General features: G+C 51.8%; 1 protein-coding gene across 1 annotated transcript in view; it reads left to right on the top strand.

The window, feature by feature from the left end:
- The window catches only part of SLC12A8 (solute carrier family 12 member 8), a 179,112-nt gene that overhangs the window by 21,591 nt on the left and 138,157 nt on the right, over nt 1-19,364 (top strand). The window contains exons 2-4 of the mRNA XM_062181070.1: nt 2,793-2,939; nt 8,384-8,575; nt 18,675-18,906. Of these exons, the coding sequence (XP_062037054.1) occupies nt 2,793-2,939; nt 8,384-8,575; nt 18,675-18,906 (571 nt within the window). The remainder of the gene's footprint in view (nt 1-2,792; nt 2,940-8,383; nt 8,576-18,674; nt 18,907-19,364) is intronic.

Here is a 19,364-nt window from a genome sequence, read left to right as displayed (position 1 = left end):
CAGGGCTGCCTCTGGTTTCTGCTTCTCCATGCTGTTCCCGACGCTGATGCACTAGTCCGGGGAGAGGGCGGGGAGTGTGGGCTTGCCAGGAGCCACAGTGAATAAGCACAACCCCCAAGAGCAAAGGGGGGACTCCAAGATATGTAGAGTGTGTGCCAGGGTCCTGGTATAAAAATTCAGTTTCTTGGGGCCAGCACTGTGGCACAGCAGGTGAAGCTCCCATCTGCAGCATGGTTAAGGTGGGCAGACTCAGTTGGGCCAGATCCAGAATGTCAGGATTTGAAGCCAGAAGACTTCAATTTGGGGGAGAAAAGGGCAAGTGAGCCTGGGGTGAGGGGGTGCAGGAAAAGGACTGATTTTGCAGCCTGGATGCTGGGGGGGTTCCCAGCGGAGGGACCCCCAGCTGCTGCTGCCTCAGCTCCACAGGGGGGTACCCGTCCTGCTGCCCTGGGCTGGCGGGAGGCTCCGGCAGGCTTCCTGCTGTGGGCAGCCCCTGTCTTCCTCTTCCTCGTGAAGAACACACCAGTAAGCAGCCACAACAGGAAGCTGAACTTTTAATATTATTATTATTTTATTTTAAAAGTCAGAGACAGACGAATCTTCCATCTGCTGGTTCACTTCCCAAATGGCCACAACGGCCGGGGCTGGGCCAGGGTGAAGGCAGGAGCCAGGAGCTTCTTCCAGGTCTCCCACACAGGTGCAGGGGCCCAAGGACTTGAGCCGTCTTCCACTGCTTTCCCAGGCCACAGCAGAGAGCTGGATCAGAGGTGGAGCAGCTGAGACTCGAACTGCTGCCCATGTGGGATGCTGGGGGTGCAGGCAGCGGCTTTACCCGCTGTACCACGGCGCTGGCCCCAAGAAACTGAATTTTGAGACTAGGACCCTGGAAGACACTCTGCATATCTTGGGGTCCCCCTAGTCTCACGTGTTCATGGATGAGCAGAGGCTGGCAGAGGGGGGCTTCTCACCGAGCCCCAAAGACTGTGCTCACAGGGACCGACGGCGGGGGCGGGGGGTTCTCATCTGTGGTTTGGGAAAGACACAAACCAGTAATAGACATGGATAAAAGAAGTCCCAGCGGCAGGTGAGCGCTCCACAGGCAGGGTCTGGGAGAGACCCCGAGGGGTCCCCAGCTCATCTGTTGATGTCCTTGATTCTTTTAAGATATTGTTGTGGGGGAGGACTCCCACTCACTGGTCACTCCCCAAATGTCTGGAGCTGGGCTTAACATGTATCTCCCATGTGGGTGGCAGGATCCCAACCCTGTGAACTGCTGCCTCCCAGGGCCTGCACTAGCAGGGAGCTGGATCCAGAGTGGAGCTAGGACTTGAATCCAGGTACTCCTGTATGGGTAGTGGGTGTCCCAAGCTTTCCCCACTCCCCTGATTATTCCTTGAAACTTGTTCTTCCTTCCTTCTCTCTTTTTCAGATGTATCTTCAAACTTTTTTAAAAATGTTAATTGTCACATAACCACATATTTGTGAGTACAGTGTGATAAGTTGCTACATGTGCACAAAGTATAATGATCAAGCCAGAACAATTAACGTTTCCATCTCCTCAAATATTCCTCATTTCTTTGTGTTAGGACACTTTGCAATGCTTAATAAATACATAATAACCTAATACATAATCACCCTACTGTGTGGTAGATGGAACATGAGATCGTTCTCGTGCCTGGTGTATTGTGTGCCTGCTGCCTGCCCCCTGCTCCCTCCGCTGCCCAGCCCCCGTGGCTGTTCTGCTGTGAGGCCCTGTCCCGCTCCCAGGTGGGAGGTACAAGAGCAGGCACAGTGGGCCTCGGTCTTCGTCCCGGAGTGTGCACTCTGATCAGCTTGGGGCTCTGTGACTCGGGCTCTTAGGTGATTTGCTGCGCTCTTGCTTGGTCTGCCTTCCCGCTGTTCACAGGTAGCTGGGGACCTCACCAGTTTACAGACACCCACCCCGCTGGGAGCCCTATACAGTGCTGTCTGTCGCAGTGTGAGGGCAGCGGAAGGCTGCTGTGGTCGGACTTTAAACACTGAACCTATGCAAGGACACTTCACAGCATGAGTGGCTACCTGTTCTCAGGTCGTTTTAGAGTTGGGTTTCTGTTTGGGTGCTTATGAGTGCCTTTGCTATTTTCAAGTTGGAAAAGTGAGCAAGGAATCTGTAATCCCTTCGCCTCTGAGTCGAAACAACTGCCAAACGCTGATATGCTGGGATCCCAGGGCACAGGAGGGGGCGGGGCTCGGGTCCGGCATCCATGCTCTGGCAGGGGAACCAGCGCTGCAGGGGCTCGAGCAGAGGGAATTCACTACACAGGGTTGGTGTCGCAGGTGTGAGGAGGGCTGGAGCTCGTCTGAAGATGGGGAGCTGCTGGGAGCTGCTCCGTCCGGGACCTGCAGGTCTGCAGGGGAATCTGGCGGCGGGGCGGAGCTCCTGATGACCCCACACTGCTGAGGAGTGCCACCGAATGCCTCTGCCTATATTCCACTGGCTGCAACTCAGCCACGGGCCACGCTTGGTTGCAGGGAGGCCAGCAGTGCAATCCAGCTGAGAGAGCAGAAGGCCGAGGAGTGGGATTGTTGAATAAAGTTTTCTGCTACTTGTGGGGACCATGCTGCGTTGCGGGGATCACACCACGTGATCCTGAAGTTGTGTGTGTGTGTGTGTGTGTGTGTGTGTGGTGCCCTCGCACAAAGCTGGGGGTTTTGTAAGCTGAGGTCTCCTGCCTTCGCCTGTTCTTCCACTTCTCTTCCCTCCCCGGGGCCTCCTGATGCCACTCAGCTGGCCCTGTGTGTTCTGTTTGCAGGGGCCCTTGGCCCAGCGCCGGCCTTGGTGGAAGGCTCAGCTGTCCGTGTGGGAGCCGGTGCTGTTTGGAACCTGGGACGGCGTGTTCACATCCTGCATGATCAACATCTTTGGGGTCGTCCTTTTCTTGAGGACTGGCTGGCTGGTGGTGAGTGATGTGCCCCCCATGCTCCATGGTGCAGGCTTAGACCCCTGAGGCGCACACGCAGCAAGAGCAAGCACAGGGTGGTCTCTGGCTGTGCTTTTCAATGGGAGTCCTGCAGAGCGGCCCCAGGAGTCCCAAGGGAGCCTCACCATGGGTCTAACTGCAGGAGTTTGTGCTCTGAGATCGGGACCCCTCATGGGTGGGATTAGAGAGGCTCAGTGGGACCAGGTTGTTGGCAGCTCTGCTCTGGTTTGTGGCCCTCTCTGGCTTCCCTCATGTTCCTCCCCTCACCTGTGCCCTCTGCACCTGTGCCCTCTGCAGTTGATGGGAGGAGGCCCACACTGGGGAGGGTCCCCGTCTTCATTGGATGCCCGCTGATGGCAGGTGTTAACCCTCAACAGCAACACATAGCACCTGGGTACCACAGTGGAGCCAGGTTGACACAACTGGTACATGGCCAAGTTCTGGGGGCTTAGAGTTCTGCGTAAGTGGGAGGCACAGAGTTCCTGGTCCCTCAGGGTCCCCCGCAGAGTCCTGAGTGAGGCGAGACTGTCCCGAGCGCTCATTCTTCTCTGTACTCTGCTCCTCCTTACCTCAGGGTTCAGCCTTAGGTCTGGAAGGTTCTTTGTATGAAGGCATAGGGAGCTTACACGGGGGTCAGTGACCTCTCTGGGGTGGACACTAAGAATTCCCGCCTCTCACAAACTCCCAGACTGGCAGGGGCTCCCACTTAGACAAACACAATGCCTTTGGCTCAGGCCCCTTATCATGGCAGGCAGCCCTGGGGTCCTGGAACCCACCCCTGTTTCTCCAGCCCATTTCCAAGGGCAGCCCCTGAACCTGACCATGTGGCAGGGGAGGCCCCTGGTCAGTGAGAGTTGGGGCTTCCTGGGCTCTGACCCATGCAGGGGTGGTTGTGGAAGGGTACAAGGGTAAGCTCCCTCTGTTTGGACTTGTAACCCGGCAGTCCCGGCACTGAAGTTGTTGTTCTTGTTTATTTTTGGCGTTTTGTTTTTGTTTTTGAGACATGGCGATTGGTGTCAGCTGCATCTGCAGAGTGAAAGTTCCAGTTGCATTATTTATTTATTGCATTGCTATTTATTACTTATTTATTGATGGTCTCAGCACGTAGCAGCTTAAAGCAACAAATATGTATTACCTTACAGTATCTGGGGTTCAGGGAGCCAGGAGTAACAGCCAGGTGCCTCTGGGTCATGCTCTCAGCTGGGGCTTCCATCTCATCTAAGGCCCAACTGGAGGGAGGATCTATTTTCATCAGCACTTGAAAAACATCATGTTGCACCTGATAAGCTTATACAACTATCAATTTTTGATTAAAAATCAATACTTTTAAAAAAGTATTTTTAAAAATATTTTATTTATTTATTTGAGATGTGGGGTTACAGACAGTGAGAGGGAGAGACAGAGAGAAAGGTCTTCCTTCTGTTGGTTCACTCCCCAAATGGCCGCAACAGCCGGAGCTGCGACGATCTGAAGCCAGGAGCCAGGAACTTCTTCCTGGTCTCCCACGTGGGTGCAGGGGCCCAAGCACTGGGTCATCTTCTACAGCTTTCCCAGGCCATAGCAGAGAGCTGGACTGGAAGAGGGGCAGCCGGGACTAGAACTGGCGCCTGTATGGGATACCAGCGCCGCAGGCGGAAGATTAACCCACTGCGCCACGGGGCCAACCCCTCGATACTGTTTTTCAAAAGATCACTCAAATAGTTGTTGACAGGCCTTGGGCCTGGTCATGGGGGCCTTTCCATAGGGTTTCCTCTTCACACAGCAGGTGGCTTTCCCTGGTTAGCAATCAAGAGTGAGAGAGAGGGAAGATGCACCTGAGACAGAAGCCATGTTTTTTTTTTTAATGGGTTGCGGGTGTCTTAATTGCCATTTTTTTTTAATGTATTTCTATTTTAGAGGCAGAGTTATAGACAGAGGGAGAGACAGAGAGAAAAGTCTTCCATTTGCTGGTTCACTTCCCAAATGGCCACAATGGATGGAGCTGGGTCCATCCAAAGCCAGGAGCCAGAGCTTCTTCTGGGTCTCCCACGTGGGTACAGGGGCCCAAGCACATGGACCATCGTCCACTGCTTTCCCAGGCCTTAGCAGAGAACTGGGTTGGAAGTGGAACAGCCAGGACACAAACCGGTGCCCGTATGGGATGCCAGTGCTGCAGGTGGAAGCTTAATCCATTACACCACAGTGCCAACCCCATGGTCTTTATTATAAGTTTATTTTATTTATTTGAAAGGTAGAGCAACAGGGAGAGATAGAAAGAGAGAACGTCCGTCCTCTGGTTCCTTCTCCCAAATGCCCGCAACAGCTAGGGCTGGGCCAAAAGCCAGGCGCCCAGAACTCTGTCCAGGTCTGTTATGTGAGTGGCAGGGACCCAGGTGCTTGAGCCATCACCTGCTGCCTCCAAGGGGCACATTAGCAGGAAGCTGGATTGAAGGTGGAGGTGGGACTGGATCCCAGGCACTCCTGTATGAGATGTGGGTATCCCAAGTGGCGGCTTAACCCACTGCACCACGACACCCACCCAAGCCAGTCTTTTTTATATCCAGATCTCAGAAGTGATATCCCATAACTTTTGCAGTATTATGTTCATTAAAAGCAAGTCACTCCATGGATAAAACAAGTAGCCCAAATAGAAGGGATAAGCATGCCTAATTTTGCACTTAAAAAACTATTAAATGAATTACAATGAATGCGATCATTTTGAAAGACTAATAAAATACTTTGATCCTCAACCAAAAAAGTGAGTTATTAAATCCAGTCCAAACTCAAGGCTAGGGAGTTACACAAGGGCATGAATGCCAAGAGGCCAGGATCTCTGGGGCCGCCTTCAGGGCTGTCCACCCTACAAATACGAGGCCACTTCACAAAGGACATGGAAAAATGCATATTATGGAAAAAGTGCATGTGGATTCTCTCTGAAGGAGCCTCATCCATCCTCTTGCCCTGAAATGACTTAGTCTTCAGCTCTGACATTAGTTTCACCTAAAGAATCAGATTTGATCATGAAAATACAGGCAAATGTGAAATGCCAAAAATAGAACAGAGCTTCTAGGGAATGGCATAGAATTAAAGTAAGTCGAGGTCATGCCAAAACGATGTGAAACAGAGAATGTTAATTCGGAAGAATAACTTGGGTAGCATACTTAGAATCTGGAAAACCGCAAGGTGGGACATCTGGTGTGATCATTGGTATGGGTACAGGACAGTTTATTATCACATGCAGACAACTTAAAAGTGTGAACAAAGAAACAGTAATAGGCAATGTCATTAAAAATGTAAGCTCAGCAAAATCAGCGGTCTCACATAGATTCATTTGTGGCCACACCCCTAGAAATTTCACCAGCTTTGTGAGCCACCTGGCAGTGGGTTGGGTTTTGCACCCATTCCCTGATGGAGGCTTCTTCTAGAGAGAGCCCACAGCTATCCCTGTTGTCCAAGATAGCCATCGAGGAGGAACTTAAGTAGATTTGCAAGGTGCATAATAATAATTAATATGAATAGTCGAGATGTATCAGGCACCTCTCTGACAGATGGCTTGGCACATACTCAGTGCTCCCAGAGTTGAGTATCGCCTGGCCACGTGTGTAATCGAGATCATCATCAGATCTTGCAGAAGAGCCAGCAGCACAGGGAAGTTAGGGCCCTGCAGCCACAGGTGTGGGTGAGCGCACGGTCTGTGCTGGCAACCCACATGCAGTTTGGAGTCAGAACCGCCTCTCTGTGGATGCACGGCCCTTTCTGGACATCAGTGCCCCTGCGGAGGCTGCCCTGCTCAGTCTTCTTCTCGACACTAGGGTCCTCCCCTTGGTCAGCGACCCACGTAGGAGTAGTGAGCACTCCGTGTCACTGCACCCTGCTGCAGCCCTTAACCTCTTAAAGGTTTATATTGTACTTCTGTTTTATGCCCCAAGGACTCTGAGGTAGTTAACAAAAATACGCACCCAGAGTACTTCAAGTTAAAAAAAAATTAGTGAAAAGAGGTAGGGTGGTTAAGAGGCCACTTGGGTTACCTGCAACCCATGTCCAGGTACCTGGGTTCGAGCCCCGGCTCAGATTCTGATTCCAACTTCCTGCTAATGCACACCCTGGGAGGCAGCAGTGATGGACACGGCTAGTTGGGTCACTGCCACCCACGTGGGAGATCTGGATTCAGCCTCCAAGGTTTGGTCCCGGCCAGCCTTGTGGGCATGTGGGGAGTGAACCAGCAGATGGAAGATTCTCTCTCGGCTTTCCAAATAAATGAAAAAAAATATTTTTTTTTTAAAGTGAAAAACTCCCCAGGAGGGAGAAAGCACAAGTGTTCACGGGGAGAAACCGCAGCTCAGGCAGGGATTCCTCCATGCCCTGCTCGTGCAGCCCGAGAGCTCCAGCTCCTCCAACCCGCCCGGTCTCACTGCAGGTGCATCTGGAGCGAACCTAACAGCATAGCCCCCAGCGCTCTCCCCTGGGGGCCTCTGCGGGGGCAGAGGGCCTTTCTTCTCCTGGGCTCATTGTGTGGGAAGGCTACCGAGGAAGGGGATTTTGCAGGGGAAGGAAGCCTAGAACGTGTCCTTTGAGAGTTCCCAGTCAGAAGAGTGAGCAGGAACTAGCAGGCATGAAGAGGCATGGGGTGGCAAGAATCCTGAGTGTGTGTAAGAGAGAGAGAAGACCAGACAGAGCTGGCCAGACCAGCAGTGGAGCCCCCGAAGTCATCTCCTGAGTATGGGTGTGGAGCGCCCTGGACACTGGGACATTTCTCCAGCATGTTGTAAGGCCACCCAGCCCGGAGCTGGCTCTGCCTCTCCCCATCTCTCTGCTGCCACCAGAGCACCAAGGTGCCCCCTGCTCTGCAGTCAGGCAGCCTTGCATCTCCTCCTCAGGGGTGCTGTGCAGGGCTCACTTCTTCCCTGGGAATCTGGCTTTTCACGTGGAGAAGTGTCTGTCTAATGTGTGCTCCTTTATTCACTCAGCAAGCATTTAATGAGCACCTGGTATGTGGTGGTTGTGCAGGCCCTGGCGGTAGGAAGGGTTTTAGAACCCTGCCCTGGAGGCAGCTCACAGCCTGGAGGTGGAGACCCACTTGGATGCAGGCTCAGTGCAACCAGTACTGTGCTAAGTACTAAGCCCTGGGTACTGGAGGCGTGGAGGGAGGGTTGCAGGGACAGCTCCTGGGGGAGCTAGGCTTTACAGGGCCCATAGAAGTTAACCTGGCTAAGGCGTGGAATGAGCGGGGAGGCACCTCACGTGCTAGGCCAGGCGGTGGCAGATGGGAGGTGCCCTGTGCGCTTGCGTGTCTTAGCTTGGCCCTCACCCTGCAGGCACCCGGAAGTCACTCAAACACAGTGGGGTGCGCACTGCTCCTCGATCCCGGCACCCTGGGTCCGGAGGTGAAGGCGCAGTGTCCGGGGGCCTCCTCTCCTAACCTGACCTCACTCCTCCCGCTGCAGGGGAACACAGGCGTGCTGCTGGGCGTGTTCCTGGTGTCCTGTGTCATCCTCGTGGCCCTGGTCACCGTGCTGTCCGGCATCGGCGTGGGCGTGCACAGCGGCGTGGGCAGCGGGGGCGTGTACTCCATGGTCTCCTCAGTCCTCGGCGGGCAGGCCGGCGGCACCATCGGGCTGCTCTATGTGTTCGGACAGGTGAGACCACCGCACCCAGGCCATGCTGTCTGGCTTGCACTCCGCCCGCGCCTTCTCACATGCTTCTGCGGTTGACCTGTTGCGTGGCAAGAGCTGGGACGTCGGTGCCACTTTGCAGGCCCCAGGGCTCCCACGTGCCTAAGGTAGCTTGGGCCGACAGCCCCTGGGGTGGACGCTGGGGCCCAGAAGGGGACAGCTAACAAGGGGCAGCGTCACAGGGCTGGCAGATGGTGCTCACGGGGCCGCCGAGGAGGGAGGAGGTTTGAGGCTGGTTTAGTGGAGACGATGGTGACTTGGTACGGAGAAGAGCGAGTGTAGACACTAAGAGCAGTTTGCTGTGAGCGTTTCTAGGATTGAAAGGGCTTTGTGATGGCACAGAGGGTGGTGCGTAAAGACACAGCTTACAGCTGAGAATTGTTCTTTGGAAGAGCTACCAGGGTGGGTTATTTTTAGGCAGGGGCAGGGTGTTTCAGCCTTCATACCTCTGAGGGGTCTCTAACAGCACAAAGTGTGTGTGTGTGTGCATGCGTGCACACGCAGGCACATACTGTGCATGTCTAGGAAATGTGTATGGAAGGCAGGTGGGTTGTCACTTTTTTTTTAAAGATTTGTTTTTATTTATTTGAAAAGCAGAGGGGAGAGAGAGAGAGACAGGGATTGATCTTCTATCTGCTTGTTCATTGCTCAGGAGCAGGAGCTGGGCCAGGCTGACGCCAGGAGCTCCACCCAAGTCTTCCATGTGGGTACAGGGGCCCAGATACTTGGGCCATCATCTGCTGCCTTCCCAGGCACATTAGCAGGGAGCTGGATCAGAAGCAGAGCAGTCACCACTCAAACTGGTGCCCACGTGGGATGCTGGCATTCAGGTAGAGGCTTAACCTGCTGTACCACAATGCTGGCCTGACTGTACTCTTCGAAGGCACTTGTCTTTCCTGGAGAACAATCTCTAAGTATAATACAGGTTGAACATCCCAAGCTGAAAATCCTGAACATGAAACTTTCTGAGTGTTGTTCAACTTTAGAAAGTTTTGCATTTTGGAGCATTTCAGATTTTCCGATTAGGAGGCTTCAACCAGTAAAGCCTATGCAAATGTTCCAAAATTAGAAGAAAAAAAAAAAATCTGAAACAGGTCTGGCTGCAGGCGCCTTGGATAAGGGATATGCTGGCTATTGTGAGAGGTGTGTGGTGAGTAGTGAGGGTACCTCTTACTAAGCGTATTTGTATTCAGTTTCTTCCTTCTCTGCATTTTACAGCCAGACAGGCTGCAAGGTGTCACAAACGACAGCCCTTATATTCCACTCTCTGAGCAGACAGCAGGCCCCCCGTAGGAACAGCTATCACAGACAGGACCCACGCTGACTGCATCATGCCCTGGGCAAAGAGAGGGAGCTGGATGGCTAACTTGAGAGGGAAGATGTTCCCAAATAAGTGGCTTGCTTTTATGTTCTGAAAGATGCATTCATTTATTTGAAAGAGTTACAGAGAGAGAGGGAGAGAGAGAGATTGATCTTCCATCTGCTGGGTCTCTCCCCTGATAGCCACAGTGACCAGGGCTGGGCCAGGCTGAAGTTTCATCCAGGTCTCCCACGTAGGTGCAGAGGCCCAAACACCTGAGCCATTTCTGCTGCTTTCTCAGGCTCATTAGCAGAGACTCTGAGCTGGATTAAAAGTGGTGTAGCTGCGCCTATATGGAATACTAGCATTGTAAGAGGCAGCTTTACCTGCTGCAGCCACAATGCAGACCCTCACACAGGTGGATTTCTTTCCTTCTTTTAAAGATTTATTTATTTATTTGAGAGGCAGAGTTACAGACAGAGGGAGAGACAGAGAAATCTTCCATCTGCTAGTTTACTCCCCAAATGGCCCTAGTGGCTGGAGCTGAGCTGATCCAAAGCCAGGAGCCAAGAGCTTCTTCCAGGTCTCCAATGTGGATGCAGGGGCCCAAGCTCTTGGACCATCTTCCACTGCTTTCCCAGGCCACCAGCAGGAAGCTGGATCGGAAGTGGAGTAGCCAGAACTAGAAGCAGCACCCATATGGGATGCCAGGACCACAGGTGGAGGCTTAACCTACTATGCCACAGCACTGGCCTCTATAAGTGGCCTTCCAAGCACGGGCAGCCACAGCCAAAGAAATCAGTGTGTTGGCCTGCCTGCTGCTTTGCTCCCTTTGCACATGGGCCTGGGTCAGAGATGAGAGTGTCCCCTGGTCAGTGACTTGGGTGTTCTGTGTGTCTGAAGCTGGCCAGGGCCACGGGTCTCTGGTCAGTGTGTAGTTATGACACAGTCTTCCATATGCTGCTGCATTCGGCGTGCCTGTGTTTCGTGAAGGATTTATGTGTTTATGTTCTTGAGAGACACGGTCAGGAGTCTTCTTGTGATGTCACTGTCTGCTTTTGGTGTTGGGATAGCACTGGCCTCACAGTGAGCTGCCAGGTGTTTTTTCCTCATCCCTGCTTTGAAAGAGTTTGTGAAGCACTGGTGTTAACTCTTCTTTAAGCGGGAGGTACAAATAGCGAGGAAACCATCTGGGCTTTCTTTGTGGGCAGTCTTTTGATTCAATCTCTTTATTTAAATAGGCGTGGTCTGATTTTCTGTTCCTTTTTGGTTGTTTGTTTTTCTAGGAATTTGTCTGTTTCATCAAGGCTATCTAATATATTGGCATGATGATTGTTTTTGATTCCTTTATAATCCTTTTTGGAACTTTAGTAGTGAGGTTGGCCTTTTCATTCCTGATTTCCGTAATTGGAGTTTTCTCTCTTTTTTGTTTTTGTTGATCACTCTAGAGAAAGGCTTCTCTACAAAGAGCCAATTTTGGGGTTTTTACTTTTTCCCTGTGGTTTTTCTGATCTCTGATCCATTTATTTCTGCCCTCAGCTTAGTTTCCTGCCTCCTGCTTGCTCTGCGTATCCTTTGCTTTTCTTTTCCTGGTTTCTTCGATTAGGGTCAGGCGCTGCCTTGGACTCTTTCATCGCCCAGGTGCAGCTGGGTTCCTGGGGTCCCTTATGAGGCCTCTTAGCCCAGGGCACGTGTGCCTTAGCTGATTTCCAGTGATTGCCAGGGCGGATTGTCTGGCTTTGCTCCTGCACAGGGAGCAGCAGCCTTCTGCGAAGGACCACAGAGGAAATAGTCTGGGTTTTGCGAGTCCTGTGCTCAATCACAGCCACTGCATGCTGCCATCATAATGCGAAGGCAGCCATTGGTAGTAGGGAAACAAACGGGCGTAACTGTGTCCCAGTAAACTCTATGCATCAACACAGGCAACACGCAGGGCTCAGCTGGTGGGTCAAAGTACCAACCTCGGCCCTGCATCCGAGTTTAGAAGACGTGAACACTGAAAATAAAGCTTGCAAAGTCTTGACGTCATTCCATGTGTGCTCTGAAGCCCTTCCCCCACGGCTCTCGGTGGCTTTGGTGGCGGGCCCCCACTGGGAGGCCAGATCCTGGGCCAGTGGAGGAGCTGGTGGCTAGAGACCCTCCTCGCTCCCAGCTCCACTCACCTGCACAGGCCCCAGCGCTTCTTTGGGACTGCTTACCTAGACACCAGCATGTCTAGCGTCAGCCTGTGCCAGTGCATCTAAAAGCAGTGGTGATGGCAAACATGCTGTGTGCTGGACTCAGTACAAAACAGAACAGGGGGCCTGTGCTGTGACATAATGGGTTAAAGCCATGGCCTGTGGCACTGGCATCCTATATGGGCATCGATATCCTATATGGGCAACAGTTCGAGTCCTGGCTGCCCTATTTCTGATCCAGCTCCCTGCTAATGCACCTGGGAAAGCAGCAGAAGATGGCCCTTTGTCCTTGGGCCCCTGAACCCATGTAGGAGACCCGGAAGAAGCTCCTGACTACTGACTTAGGCCTGACCCAGCCCTGGCCCTTGTGGCCATTTGGGAAGTGAACCAGCAAATGGAAGATTTCTCTCTCTCTCTCTTTCTCTCTTTCTCTTTCCCTCCCTCCCTCCCTCTCTCCTTTCTCTCTGTAACTGTGCCTTTCATATAAATAAATCTTAACAACAACCACAACAAAAAACAGTGCAGGGTTGGAAAGCCATGCAGACCTGGTAGAGGGCGGGAAATCAGCCCACCTGGGACCACATGCCCACCAAAGGGTGACTCCCTAACATGAAGGAAGTGGAAAGCAAGGCTTTATGCACCCCTCTGCGGGTCTGGTGAGCAGCTGGCGGAAGCAGCCAGAATGCTCGGGCATTTAGTGCTGTTTATCCCTGCCACACAAAGGCCCCTTCCCCTGTTCCTCATTGAATGAGAAAGCTGGGAGGTACCATCTAAGGTGGGGAGGGGTGGAGGAGTGGGTGCCCAGACCTGTTGCTGGGCAGGTCCTAGGAGAAGGGGTTGCTGGCTGAGGTTAGGAGGTTGCTCTGTAGGTGGTCCCAGCCTCCCCCCAGGAAGATTGCTTCTGCCTGGTGCCAGAGGGGTTGCTCAGCCTGATAACATTGGGCTGTAAAACTTTCACAGACTTTCCCCATTAAACCTTGCTACCTGGCTTGCCACTCTGGTCTCACGTCCAAATTCTTGCACTTGCAATGGGAACCTGTGTCACTCATTTCCGCTAAGCAAGCTCCTTAGTTTTTTACTTAGCCCTTTGTAGCTGGGGAAGAGGCCCTGGTGTCATGGCTGTACTTAGGCTAAGTTCTTATGAAAATATACCACTACTCTACTTCTAACACAGAGGCCTAGAGTTTTCCTGATGGGCGTTAACCTAAATGCAGGATGCATAACTCTCCAGCTTCAAACTTAAATCAGGAGTTTCGTGTCAGAAGTGCAGGGATGTAGAGGGGCAGCTCTGGTCCTCCAGGTCAAGACCTAAAGATAGGAGAAATATCTGTGGTTCTGAACGCGTAAATACCTTGGCATGGAGAGGTCACACTGGAAACAGGTCACCTCCTCTCTTTACTCCCTTCCTCTTGTGGTGGTGGTGTGTGTGTGTGTGTGTGTGTGTGTGTGAGAGAGAGAGAGAGACAGAGACAGAGACAGAGAAAGTCGCTCCATAGAGAAGAAGGAATATCTGTGATGGAAACGTGGGGAGGAAATAAAACTACTTTTGCTCGTGGTGAGTCCTGGCAGCCACTGAGCAAGCACACCTGGCCCACAGGATGGTGGAGCTCAGACCACTCCCGATTGGCTGTTGGCGAGCCCAGTGTGGGCAAAGGCCCAGCGCCCTGCTCTGCCTTCCTCAACCCGGATGCACTGGGCTATGATGCACCCTGGCCTGGGTTTTGAGTACATTTAATAGTAATCCTAATGTATGTGTTTTTATTTTTCCTTTATAGGACTCTTTGAAAATTGCAAATAAAAAAATTGTTCTCCCCGTTTCATGTTGGGGTCACTGGTTAAACTGCTGGCTGCTCCTCCTGTCCTTGTCTGCGTGCTCATGATAGCCAAGTACACACGTGAAGCTTTTTTTTTTTTTGACAGGCAGAGTGGACAGTGAAAGAGAGACAGAGAGAAAGGTCTTCCTTTGCCGTTGGTTCACCCTCAATGGCCGCTGCGGCCAGCGCGCTGTGTCTGGCGCACCACGCTGATCCGATGGCAGGAGCCAGGCGCTTTTCTTGGTCTCCCATGGGGTACAGGGCCCAAGCACTTGGGCCATCCTCCACTGCCCTCCTGGGCCACAGCAGAGAGCTGGACTGGAAGAGGAGCAACCAGGACTAGAACCCAGTGCCCATATGGCATGCCGGCACCGCAGGCAGAGGATTAACCAAGTGAGCCACCACGCCGGCCCACTGCCACCTCTTTCCTGTCACTGCTTTCCTTTAAAGGAAGTCTCTTCCATTTCAGGAGTTCTTATTTACAACTTATATTGGAAATGCCCAGTGGCATTACCATCTTCTATTTAGTATCAACACAGTATGAGGGTCCTTCAAGAAGTTTGTGGGAAACTAGAATTAACAGCTAAATTTAGGGGCTGGTGTTGTGACACAACAGGTTAAGCCACCACCTGCAACCCCAGCATCCCATATCTGGAGTGCTGGTTCAAGGCACCTCCCGGATGCTCTACTTCTGATTCAGCTCCCTGCTAATGCACCTGAGAAAGCGGTGGAGGATGGCCCAAGAGCTTGGGTCCCTGCACCCACATGGCAGACCTGGATGGAGTTCCTGGTTGTGGACTTTGGCCTGGCCCAGCTGTGGCTGTTGAAGCCATTTGGAGAATGAACCAGCAGATGGAGTATCTCTTTCTTTCTATGTCTCTCTCTTTGTGTCTGTCACTTTGCCTTTCAAATAAAAAATATTTTTAAAAAGATAAATTTATTTTGTTGCAAAATTAAAAAATCATACATATAAGGGATCATCAAAAAGTTCATGGAAATGCACATTATGAAAAAATGATGCACAGATTTCAATTTTTTGCACCAAAATTAACATCACTTCATTCCATTTATTCTGTTAACTTTTTTAAAAAAGATTTATCTATTTACTTGAAAGTCAGAATTACACAGAGAAAGAAGGAGATGCAGAGAGAGAGAGAGAGAGAGGTCTTTTGGTCACTCCCCAGATGGCCGCAATGGCCAGAGCTGCACCGATCCAAAGCCGGGAGCTTCTTCCAGGTCTCCCATGTGGGTGCAGGGGCCCAAGGACTTGGGCCATCTTCTACTGCTTTCCAAGGCTGTAATAGAGAGCTGGATCAGAAGTGGAGCAGCTGGTACCTGAACCGGTGCCCATATGGGATGTTAGCACTTCAGGCGGCAGCTTTACCTGCTATGCCCCAGCACCGGCCCCTATTCTATTAACTTTTTATTTTTTTTCTTTCTTTAAATATTTCTTTATTTGAAAGAGAGAGAAGGTGAGACGTAGATCTTCTATCTGCTGGTTCACTCCCCAGTTGGCTACAACAGTCAGAGCTGGGCCAGGCTGAAGCCAGGATCTTCATCACAGTCTCCCACGTGGGTACAGGGCCCCAAGTACCTGGATCATATTCCGCTGCTCTCCCAAGCTCATTAGCAGGGATTGGATTGGAAGTGGAGCGGCCAGGACATGAACTGGTGCCCATATGGGATGCCTGTGGTGCAGGTGGCAGCTTAACCCACTGTACCACAGTACTGGGCCCCATATTCCATGAACTTAGAAAAATTATTTGTTTATTTGAAAGGGAGAGTGACATAGAGAAATCTTCTATCTGCTGGTTCACTGTACAGATGGCTGCAATAGGCAGGGCTGGGCCAGGCCAAAGCCAGGAGTCAGGAACTCCATTTGGGTTTCCTACGTGGGTGACAGGGGCTCCAGTACTTGGGTCATCATCTGCTTTCCGAAGTGCATTAGCAAGAAACTGAATTGGAAGCGGAATGGAACCAGCACTCAGACATAGGATGCCGGTGGCACAAGCCATAGCTTTATCCACTACACCACAATGCTGGTCTCTCCACAGACTTTTTGAAGTAACTACATATATTTTTTAAAGATTTATTTTATTTATTTGAAAGACAGAGTTACAGAGAGAGGTAGAGACAGAGAGGTCTTCCATCCACTGGTTCACTCCCCAGATGGCTGCAATGGCTGGAGCTGTGCTGATCAGAAGCCAGGAGCCAGGAGCTTCCTCCAGGTCTCCCAGGCGGGTGCAGGGGCCCAAGCACTTGGGCCATCTTCTACTGCTTTCCCAGGCCATAACAGAGAGCTGGATCGGAAGAGGAGCAGCCGGGAGTAGAACTGGCGCCCATATGGGATGCTGGCGCTTCAGAGGGCTTTAACTCGCTGTGCCACAGCGCCAGCCCCTGAAGTAACTGCATTTTATGATATTCATTTCCAACTACTGTTTCTCTTCTTCAGGAGCTAATAATAATAAAGTAATGAAAATGCTGATAGCGGTCATTTCTATCACTCAACTGGGAGCCAAATATTGTTCTAGCACTCTGCGTGGATGGTCTCGCTGAATCTTCATGGCCGTGGGGAGTAAGCAGTGTCAGCCTCTGCGTTGCTTAGTTAAGGAAGGGAAGCCCAGTGTGGGGAGGACCCTTCCCCAGGTCGCTGGTCTCATAGCCCACGCTCCTGACCACAGGCACTGTCAAGCAATCCCGAGAGCCCTTTCCCCTCCTGTCGCTGGCGTCTGTGGGCAGAAAGGCAACCTTAGGTGCAGAATGGAAAGAGTCTCTCCTGGAGTGCCTGGAGAGAAAAGGCAGCCTTTGCAGCATGGCTCGCCTCGGGGAGCCAGCTCTGTTCTCCAGCTGAGGAAACACAGGAGCAGATGGCGCATCAAACTCTGGCGTCATGCTCTGTGGGTTCAAGGCCCCCCAAGCTGATCCGTGACCCCTATCTTGTCATGTCTGACTTAGATCTGCCGTGAAGAGTCCTGCTGGCCTGGCCAACTACGGATGAAACAACATTGGTAGCACCATCTCGCCCTTGGCGATGGGTCTAGAGGAAGTTGGAGGGGCAGGTGCTATGGCAAGTGAGTTAAGCTGCCGCTTAGAACACCCGTGTTGCCGTACTGCAGTGCCTGGTTCAAGTCCCGGCTACTCACTCACTTCTGACCCAGTTTCATGTTGTGCATCCAAGGAGGCGGCAGGTGATGCCTCAAGCACCTGCCTCTCTGTCATCCACATAGGAGACCCAGATCGAGTTCCTCATTCCTGGCTTTGGTCTGGCCCCGTCCTGACTACTGTGAGCATTTAAGGAGTGAACTAGCAGGTGGAAGATTTCTCTCTTCCTCTCTGTCACTCTGCCTTTCAAATAAAATGAAAATGAATTTTTTTTTTAAAAAAAGGCAGAAGCCAAAAAATAAATAAACAAAAGAGAAAGTTTGCATTTTAGGGTAAATGCAGGAGGCTGTGGGTCTGTCTGTCTCTCTCAGCAATGGTTGTATTTCTTCTGTATTTCTTGGGCTTCCCCTCAACTCAGATCTAAACAGAAATGTCTAACATTATGGGGCACCAGCAGGGCTAGAATGCTGTTCACACTAAGAGTGGGGAACACTGACAGAAATACGTACGCCTCATCATATGGTAAGCCTGTCTCGGCGAGGAGTGCCTTGTCCGTGAGCTCCTCTCAAGTGCAGAAGCTCTGTAGCCTGTCTGGAACATCCGCCCGAAAGTGCTGGAATGTGGTGGTGCCTGCTCCCTGGAGCACTGTTCATACACAGATTTCTGTGCATTTGGGAAGTGAACCAGCAGATGGAAAGGAGAAGGTGGGATGGGACACTAATGGAATGTGTTGGGGAGAAAGGCAAGACTGGGGCTACAGAGAGGGGTGTGCCCAGCTGGTCCTGGGCGATGAGGAGGGACGAACCTTAGGAGAAGGGGGGCTGAGGCCAAGGACGGGTGCAAAAATGAGGCTGGTGTTATTTTCAACTGTTTAAAGTATTTTTCAAATATTTCCCTCAAGCACAAGTAAAAGAGATGCATACCAAAGACTTTTTAACTCATGAATTAATGGAAAAGGCAGTAAGATTTTAAAGAGGAGTTGAGTATATAGATCCAGACCCTGTGTGGGATGAAGATCAAATCCATGTATTCATGGCTGGGCAACTTCATAAACAAATGTGAGGGTAAGACTGCTAGGTTAGACACGAGATTAGTTCATGTCTTACAGCACAAAAAAACCTCATCTTTTGGATTATCTGTTCCATGGGGTAGGAGTTATTTGCATCTCTACTGGGAAAGTATTTGTAAGTTAACATGCAATATCCCTAAGCCAAGGGTGTTTATTACACTTAATTAGCAGTGAGTGGAGCTAAGTACATTCACCTGGGCAGTCTTGGGTGGTCTTTGTTGCGTATGATGTGAAAAGATGGGCTACCCCCCCCCCCCACTTCCAAGCTTTAGATAATGGTAAAAATAATCCTGAGCAACAAAGAAATGGAAAAGCCCTGTGGTTTGCTGTGGTGTCCTTGTGTGGCTCTGTGTCCAGGACCCCCTGGGTGTTCTTGTTCTGTATTTAGTACCTGAGTGATGCAGATCCAGAACACCAAAGGCCTCTTTGGCCCAGAGTCCCAGCCATTCCTCCCACAGTCTTTTCATCTGAGCTACCACTGACAGCTCAGATTTGGGCCTGGGGGCGTTTGGAGTTGTCAGGGAGCAGAGCTGGGGGTGGGGCCCGGCTCCTGGGGCTCTGCTGTCTGGCGGGCCCTGCCTACCTGGACTTCCCCCATCAGTGTGTTGCAGGTGCCATGTATATCACCGGCTTTGCTGAATCCATCTCAGATTTGCTGGGCCTCGGGGACATCTGGGCCGTGCGAGGTATCTCAGTGGCCGTGCTCCTGGCCTTGCTGGGGATTAACCTGGCGGGCGTCAAGTGGATCATCCGCCTCCAGCTGCTGCTGCTGCTCCTGCTGGCCGTGTCCACGCTGGACTTTGTGGTGGGCTCTTTCAGCCACCTGGACCCAGGTAAGCCTTTTGAGGTTTTGGTGCATCTGCTCTGCTGGTGTGTGTCTAAAGATGTGAACTGGCTGACTCTGCCCCTGCCCCTCACAGGCTTTGCCTGCTGGTCAGGTGGGCCACTCCTGAGCAGGTGCATGGGTCAGTCTTGGGGCAGCTCCGCAGATGCCTTCTTTAGCCCCTCTTCATAAGGATTTTTTCACTCAGCACATTTTTTTTTTTTTTTTTGACAGGCAGAGTGGATAGTGAGAGAGAGAGACAGAGAGAAAGGTCTTCCTTTTTGCCGTTGGTTCACCCTCCAATGGCCACCGCGGCCGGCGCATTGTGCTGATCCGAGGCCAGGAGCCAGGTGCTTCTCCTGGTCTCCCATGCGGGTGCAGGGCCCAAGCACTTGGGCCATCCTCCACTGCCTTCCCGGGCCATAGCAGAGAGCTGGCCTGGAAGAGGGGCAACTGGGATAGAATCTG

Source organism: Lepus europaeus, chromosome 2 (genome assembly GCF_033115175.1).
Source record: "Lepus europaeus isolate LE1 chromosome 2, mLepTim1.pri, whole genome shotgun sequence".
Taxonomy (NCBI): Eukaryota; Metazoa; Chordata; class Mammalia; order Lagomorpha; family Leporidae; genus Lepus; species Lepus europaeus.
The sequence above is the reverse complement of the archived record's forward strand: the minus strand, read 5'-3'. Positions and strand labels throughout refer to the sequence as shown.